Genomic DNA, 7,851 nt, shown 5'->3' with positions numbered 1-7,851 from the left:
TATATATATATATATATATATATATGATCCAAATAAATGGACCGATCATTTGTCTTAAAACTTATTATTTGTAATGAGCGATGAAAATTAAAATAAATTAACAGTAAAAAAATTATGATGATCAATTAAGTCACTTTACTATATTAAAATTAATTTTGATTATAAATTAAAAAAGTTTTAAAATCATGTTAAAATTATAAAAAAAAAATTACCTATAATTGTAAAATTTGAAAAAAAAACTAATATTTTAATTAAAATATAAAATAAATTTAATCATATATTTTTAATTTATACATAATAATTATATAATTAATACTCTCATATAAACTTTATAAATTGGTTTGTCTATTAGAAAAAGAATAGAAAATTCATTTTATCTTAACCTATATAAATAACATTGAATTTGAAAAGATATACAAAAAATTTAAAAATTTAAAAATTAATTTTATCCATTAGAGAAAAAAAAGACACAAAAATATGAACCCATCCCATGTGGCAAGATTTCCAGGATCCAATGGACACAGAGTCACGAGATGCCAAAAAAAATCACATCATACATAAGCTAATTAAACTTTTATCTTATTGTTTAAATGTAAACTTATCTGTTACAATTTTTTTTTTAAATTACAAATTATAATTCTTTTGTTTATTTCTTTTAATGTAAACATTTATCATAATTCATAGAATCTATATGGAATGGATGATGAATGCCTAGGGTAGTATTTCAATTATACACTCCCTATTATTTGTCATTAAATAGTATTTCACTCGGTTCAAGATTTTTGTCTAGTTAAGTTTGGATAAGATAGTTTTTCCCCTTTTATTTTACATTTTCCTTTCTGAATTTATATTAAAATAAAGAATTAATTTAAATAATAAAAATAAAATAATTATAAATAATATAAATAATAAATAATATTTTTATTTATCTTAATATTTCTTTTCTCATTTGCATATATCATAACTATTTCTATAAATAAAGTACACATCTAACCTATAAATTAATCTATATAATTCATTTGATTATATGATAAACTATTGAAAATCTTAAAGTTATATAAATATGAGTTAGATCCATATTTTTTAATTCATGTGTTGGGTTATATATATATGGCAATAACGTTGTTCATTATTCAATCTTTATTTTGCCTCCAGAATGGATTCAGTCAAGAGACCATCATGGAGCCCTATGTTGCAGTAGCATTTACAATAAAAAAAAATTAAAAAAATTAAAAAAAACCCTTATTATTGAAGTAACAGTACAAGGATTCCGCAAGGAAAGTCTTAAAACTTGTTAAAATCCAGGTTGTTGAAGTACAAGTAGGTATCTTTACCAGAAGCTGTGGCTATGGGCATCGCAGAAAACCCAACATATGCGCCCTCAGACTTGCTTTTGCATATTTCAGCAACATATTTGAAAAGCTGATGTTCTTTGTTATAAGATTGTTCCACATACTCCTGAATTGGCATCCACTGAGACAAAAAAAAAAAAGAAGGGAAGATTAAATATAATCACAATAAAAATGTTATGATTATCATGAATTGAAACGTGGAAACAAAACGTAGATTCTAATAGTGGCCATAGAACAGGAATCCTGATGCATAAAAACCTGAGCTGCCTCAACCTCTGAATCCTGCTTTTGAATGTTGAAGGAGCGTGGTCGTAACATGCAAATGAAAAATAAATCTGATTTGCGAAAGAATGATCGGTGGCTTTGCCTGTTTACAAATAATAGAAGTGATTATGAATGGACGAGAATTTTAAATGGAATACAAAGAGCGGAGTTAAAAAAAAACGTGACACCGATGACCGATGAAACACGCTGCAAATGAATTCTTAGAATGCTACAAGTATGCCTATAACATGAAGACACAAGCATCTAAAGATGGATGCATGAAGGACTAATTAACATAAATTAATCTTTTTTTGTGAATGTAAAGCGAAGCTCTTACCTGAATGCTAAAACTTCCCCAAATTCTGTTTCAATCTGATACAAGATAAAAGCAAAATATCTTAATTTTACTTGGCAGGCATGTAAGAATTTAGAATATTTACCTTCTCATTTCCATTTCTAAGTTTATGAACTATGAATTTATACTCACACCTGTCTCTTCTTTAACTTCTCTGACTGCTGCTGTACAAATATCCTCACCCTGTGGATGGAACACTTGAAATCATGATAAGAAAAGTTTCATAGAAGATATCACCATATTTCATCATATCAACGCACTCACCTTATTAACTACTCCAGTGGGTAATTTCCATACATCTGTACCTCTAAATCCACCATTCTTCTCCTTAACTACCAGTACCTAAGAAATAAAAGAATTTAACTTCAAAACAAGAAGTTGGAGGAACTACTATATTGTAGTGGTAATTTCATCTCTTATTGCAGCATATTAGCAAACATTGCATGCAGGAATCTATAAAATCACATCGACAAATAAAATAATAAGGTCTTTATTATTCAATCCAAGTATCTAACCCTTGTACAGCAAAAAAAGGGTACTGGTCTCTAAATTGCGAAAACACGAAACAGTGGTGACAGCACTGATTCTCTAGCATCATACTATACCTCACAAAACATTTTAAAAAATATCTCAGACTGCAGTGATGATAACCTTTCACTACCTCTCCATGACTATTCATTACGAAAGCCCCAATTCCCACTCTGTGGGAGGCATTTTCTGGAAGAGTATCAGGAGTATTGGGTATCCAATACACGAGCATCAAGTAGTCCGATTCAGCATGATGATACCTGAATCCTTCCTGCACAATTATAATTAGCAGAACAGCATTAGAAAAGTTAAAGATTGATGTAATAATAGTAGTTTCCAAATATTAATCTTTTATCTTCTTGTTTTCCTTTTCATTTTGGCCAGAAATTTTTTATTAACCCTAATTTGATTGGGAAAATATTGTTCTAGTAGATGCCTTTACCTGAACCACAGGTTCTACAAGACTAGAAAGTTCAATGGGTAACTTGATCCAAACACCCTTCTTCCCCTAAAAATTTTCAGAGAATGAAAAGTAACATAAAATAAATTAGATACATTGAGTTTAAAGGTTGCAGCATCATCAAAACGGGCGTGGGGCATGGGACATGGGACATGGTAATAAATAAGTACCTGTTGCCTCCATTTTGATATGGAAGCCCTAAGTAAAGAAACAAAAACTTTAGCGTCCATAGGCTCTTTCATATCTACAGTAACTCCATCATATAAATCCTCTGTTACATTGAGTAATCCAATCTGCTTAGCTTTACTTTCAGGTTCCATCCATGCCTTAACAGTCAATGATGCTGTTGAAGCTGAAAAATTCTTGATCAAGAATGAACTACTGTCACTGCAACCTGAAGGAGTAAGACAATAGCAATTAATAACTTTTATGAAGACCAAACCAAACTAAGCATTTCTAATTATTAGAAATTATATGGGGGGAAAATAAAAGCAACCCCCTGCAGTCTTTAACATCTCTATTCATAACCTGTTAGAGATTGACTAGTTTTAACTTGATTTTTAGAGTCCTAGAATAATAGTCCATGCATCATGACATATGGAATGGTAAAGTTATTTGGTGTTTTTGTGTTGTCAACAATTAGGGTCATGCAAAAGGCCTTCTAATTTCAATGAATTTGTAGGATGTAAAGAAATCAGAGATTACAGATTGTAAATAAAGTGAAGGAGAAGCTTCAGCAAAAGTCTACAAATTAATAAACCCATTTCTTTCACATGACAACTTCAAAACACAGAGACAAGAAGACACAGTTTTATTTGCAAGAATTTTTCTTAGCTCACAGAAAGCAAGAGCATAAATTATAATTAAAATTTTAAATTAATAAAGGCACTTATATATCATTAGATTTCAAAATAATTAAAAAATACAATGTAACAATAAAACATTAAATTTTAATATATAAATATATTGATATTGCCAAATATATACTAACTCGTTAAAGTTATGAAAATAAATAATTAATTAAAATATAAGAATATTAAATAATAATTTTATACTTGCATATTTCACTATTACTAAAACAATTAATTTAAAAGAAGAAATTCATTTACATATAATAAATAAAACTTTCACATTATAAAGATGGTCTTATTTGCAATTTTATAGTCTGATTGCTACCGCAACTGCTAAATTACCAAACGTTTTACAATTAATTACAATCATAGACTATAAACAGCTAATCACTGACTGCGAGCCGTTTGATAGCCAACAACTGACCGCTAGTCCACTACCGCTAAACAAATAGGCCCTTAATTTAGAAGCTTGAAGGAAGTTTTGTACATGTAGGAAAGCCTTTTGCAAGGTTGTCAATGGGTAACTTGTTAGTGCTATGATAACTACCAAACCATTTGAACCCTATATAAGATCTATAGACATTTGTTGAATATACATTCATATTTCTACAGAGAAATATAATGAAATTTATAAGCTAAAACTCAATCCCTCAAAGTATAAAACAAGTGATATCTAATAAAATATATTATTTGCCATAAAGTTGTGTTGTTGTCCACAGTAAAAGATACAAGAACTAAATTAAAGTTACGAAATACCCACATATTCAAGAGTTAGAAAAAAAAAATTGCACAACAAAATTCTTCTAACTCATAATGATAGTGATTCTAATGTGTCCTAACAGAAGTAAAAAGATCTCACTCCTGGTCATGGAGAGCAATTGGAAGGCCAGAAGAAGTATGCCTGCATTTAACCCATCAATCCATTCCCATTAGCCTTTTTATCTTGAACAAAATCAAATTCTAGAGAGTTGTAGCGAGAATAGAAGAGCACAAGAATAAAAGAAGATTTGCGCTATAGCCTATAGGTTTTCTGATCTTAAACATTCAAGGGAGAACAAATTGTGCGAGTTCCCATACCTTTTCCATGTGCAAAACAAAAACATATTTTCAATTCTTTTTTTTTTTTTTTTGACAATAATTTCACCACACCATATGCAGAATGCCAATTTTCCTCCTGAAATGACCGAAAAATTCTGATGCAAGCCAACACCAAATACAACAAAAACTTGCGTTCATACCTGTTGAAAAGCCAAGCCAGGAAGATACAGTACAGAGACATGTCCTCCTTGGAAGACGAAGGAATTTAGAAGATGATGGTAGAGAAGTGTTACAGGAAAGACGGTACAGGTTGATGTTTCTAAACCTCTGCATGACAGAACAAATCAATATAAAACAATGCTTGGGGAAGAGAAAAGAGAAAGTAAAAAGCTTGTGTGGTTAAGACTTGGTGAATCCTTTGAATTTATAGAGTTTTTCTTAGAATCCAGTGTGCAAATTCCTCGCAGTTGAGGAGCAAGACTTTGAAATCTTGACTGGCTCTATTTTCCTGGAAAAAGGGGAAGACCTTGAAATGTCAGGAGTGTGGAACACCCAAAACCAAGAACCTCCTTATGAATTGCTCTTGCTGAAAATGATGAAAACAGAACCTTCTTATGAATTATATTAACAAAATACTAAACCACAGTGTCCAAAGTCAATCTACACTATCTGAATTAACCCAAAAAACCAAAAAGAAAAAAGAAAAGAATCGATCACTTTCAAGAGAACATTATGTTGTAGTAACAAAACCTATTCAGTATGTGGAGAAATCATAGAAATCAAGAATCGAATAACAAGCTTGCTTAGGAAATTATTATAAATTAAAAAAAAAAAAATGCTACACTTATAATTTTAGTCTAACCCCAGGGAGTTTTTAGTAAAAACCCCAATTATTATTCACTCACGCTCACAGACAAACACATACTCTAAACAAACCACTCATAATTACAAAAATACTCCTTTAGTCGTTTTCATTTGCATCAAGGCAACAACTGAGGAAGAAAATATCATCCAGCCGATCATTGCTCGGAGAGTTCCCACCATACACCAAAAGTCCCTCTTTCCCATTCAACTTACCCGAACCAAATGCACACCACCCTCTTGGCCCTGGATGGTTCTCTGCCCCCAACCCATCATCCACCTTCTGCCACCTTAAAGCCTCCGTGTCCAGCGCCCAAACTTCGCTGGTGAACTTCCCGGCACCCAGATGCCCCAAGTCACTGGGATCCACTTCCCCACCATATATGATTATGTATTTTCCAATCCCAACAGTTGAAAATACACTTCTAGCCGTTGGTTTCTCGCCACTTATCTCCACTTGCTCCCACTTCCCGTCCGCCGGATCAAAGCAATGCACATCATCCGTCTCCTCTCCGGCGAAACCATAAACAACCCATATTTTTCCTTGGGCTACGGCCAGCCCAGGTCCACCTCTGCCTCTGCAATTTTCCCCTGCTGTTGGATACTGGACCCATTTCTCTTCCACCACATCATAAGCCCACAGATCATTTAATCGACCCGAAACACCACAACCGCCAAAGACATACACGTGTCGATCATCAGAGGCGGTTGAATGGTAACTCCGGTGAGCAGGGCCGGTGTCGCCAGTAGATAGTAGAGTCCACTTGTTTGTAAATGTGTCAAAAGAGTAGAGCTCGTTCAGCTCCTTGTGTGTAGCGTCCCTGCCACCAAATACATATATAGTTTTGTCGACAGCGGCCATTATGACACCAACCCGCGGCGGAGGAATGTCACCGGTGACTTGGAGGACAGACCATGTCTGGGTCTGGAGATCAAAGGCATGAATGTTGTTGTCAACGGGGACACGAGGCGTGAACTCGCCACCAAATGCATAGGCCTTGTGACCTACAAGGGTAATTGCATGTGAGCTCCTTGCTCCAGGACCAGGTCCGTTCTGATCAAGCTGAGACATGCAGAGAACAAAACCATCAATCTAAGGATAATTTAGCCATAAATTTCTCGTGCAAAATTGAAAAACCCCGAACCCATTTCAAGAATTTGAGGTTTTGGAAATAAAAAAAGATTCAAGAAAGTCACCAAACTGACAGAAAATAACAAGAATTTGAATTCCCAAAAATCACGATTACGAGAAGAATTCAAGAACAGAGAGAAAGAGACGACCTACCTTGACCCACCTCGCTCGCACTACAGCCATCTGAAGCTGGACAATGACACCAGACGAGTCCCCGCCGTACCCTTAGTGTTGTAAATGCCTTTTATTTATAGGCGAAGATTTTAAAGAAGAGGGTGTACTGGGTTTCATCATCACATGGTATCTGTCCATTGTTAGCATTTATTTACGATATTTCTCATCGTCACTGCCAGAAATTTGGGCATTCATCAAGGGTAATTTGGGCATTCAATATGGGAAATTTGGGATTCCTGCAGAGTAACTTTTCAATCCAACGTTGACTGGGGAAGGCTAAAAGCTTGCAATCTCTTAATCTGTTAATTATTTTATTATTATAATCTTTTCGAGAATGATAAAATATGCAGCAATTTCATTTTTTATAATAACAATTTAATTATGAGTAGACAAATATACGTATATGGCCCACTGAGTAAATATGTATATATAAGAAGATTTTAAAAATTTATGTTCACTTTGTAGTTTTCTTTTAAATAATAAATATATATATTTATTTATATATTTAATTATAATTCAATTGTAATTTCATATGAGATGAAATCCTATTTAAGTGTTTCTAATGCTATATATTTTGCATTAAAATTTTAAAAAAATTATATTAAAAATTAATTGTGTCTATATTTAAAGTAAAAGTGATGATAATACTTATATTATATCACATGAAAATATTTTATGTTAAGATTTATCTGTTTATAACCTAAGGAGGATTCTCTTTAGAAAATAATTTCTTAACCATTTATTCAGCCATCTAAAGTTAGCCTAGGAAGGACATACTAAGCCTTTAATACAACTCATTCATTTTTATGGTGGAAATTAGACTCATTTCAATAATT

The 7,851-nt window shown here is 32.7% G+C and overlaps 2 protein-coding genes across 3 annotated transcripts; both read right to left on the bottom strand.

Annotated features, from left to right (window-relative positions):
- Positions 1-1,220: 1,220 nt before the first annotated feature.
- Positions 1,221-5,484, bottom strand: LOC110664639 (nudix hydrolase 7). 2 transcript variants are annotated; one of them, XM_021824409.2, is made up of 10 exons: positions 5,049-5,484; positions 4,670-4,711; positions 3,130-3,353; positions 2,942-3,007; positions 2,633-2,770; positions 2,236-2,313; positions 2,104-2,154; positions 1,954-1,988; positions 1,611-1,719; positions 1,221-1,473 (listed from the first exon to the last, which is right to left on the bottom strand). In XM_021824409.2, the coding sequence occupies exons 1-10, from the start codon at positions 5,179-5,181 to the stop codon at positions 1,285-1,287; spliced, it is 1,065 nt and encodes a 354-aa protein (XP_021680101.1). In that variant the 5' UTR covers positions 5,182-5,484; the 3' UTR covers positions 1,221-1,284. The 2 variants fall into 2 exon arrangements, with proteins under 2 accessions (XP_021680101.1, XP_021680102.1); XM_021824410.2 differs by lacking the exon at positions 4,670-4,711.
- Positions 5,485-5,638: 154 nt separating this feature from the next.
- Positions 5,639-7,153, bottom strand: LOC110664640 (nitrile-specifier protein 5). Its single transcript, XM_021824412.2, has 2 exons — positions 6,995-7,153; positions 5,639-6,772 (listed from the first exon to the last, which is right to left on the bottom strand). Exons 1-2 carry the CDS (start codon positions 7,022-7,024, stop codon positions 5,810-5,812), a joined length of 993 nt encoding a protein of 330 aa, XP_021680104.2. The 5' UTR covers positions 7,025-7,153; the 3' UTR covers positions 5,639-5,809.
- Between the last annotated feature and the right edge of the window lie 698 nt (positions 7,154-7,851).

The sequence above is a fragment of the Hevea brasiliensis genome, chromosome 10, assembly GCF_030052815.1.
Source record: "Hevea brasiliensis isolate MT/VB/25A 57/8 chromosome 10, ASM3005281v1, whole genome shotgun sequence".
Lineage (NCBI taxonomy): Eukaryota > Viridiplantae > Streptophyta > Magnoliopsida > Malpighiales > Euphorbiaceae > Hevea > Hevea brasiliensis.
The sequence above is the reverse complement of the archived record's forward strand: the minus strand, read 5'-3'. Positions and strand labels throughout refer to the sequence as shown.

Coding starts and splice junctions, on each gene's coding strand:
- LOC110664640 (XM_021824412.2), bottom strand. CDS start 7,024: ATGGCTGTAGTGCGAGCGAGGTGGGTCAAG. Junction 6,773..6,994: donor TGCGAGCGAGGTGGGTCAAG/GTAGGTCGTCTC, acceptor TGCATGTCTCAG/CTTGATCAGAACGGACCTGG.
- LOC110664639 (XM_021824409.2), bottom strand. CDS start 5,181: ATGCAGAGGTTTAGAAACATCAACCTGTACCGTCTTTCCTGTAACACT. Junction 3,354..4,669: donor ATTGCTCTCCATGACCAGGA/GTGAGATCTTTT, acceptor TTACTCCTTCAG/GTTGCAGTGACAGTAGTTCA. Junction 3,008..3,129: donor TATCAAAATGGAGGCAACAG/GTACTTATTTAT, acceptor GAAAATTTTTAG/GGGAAGAAGGGTGTTTGGAT.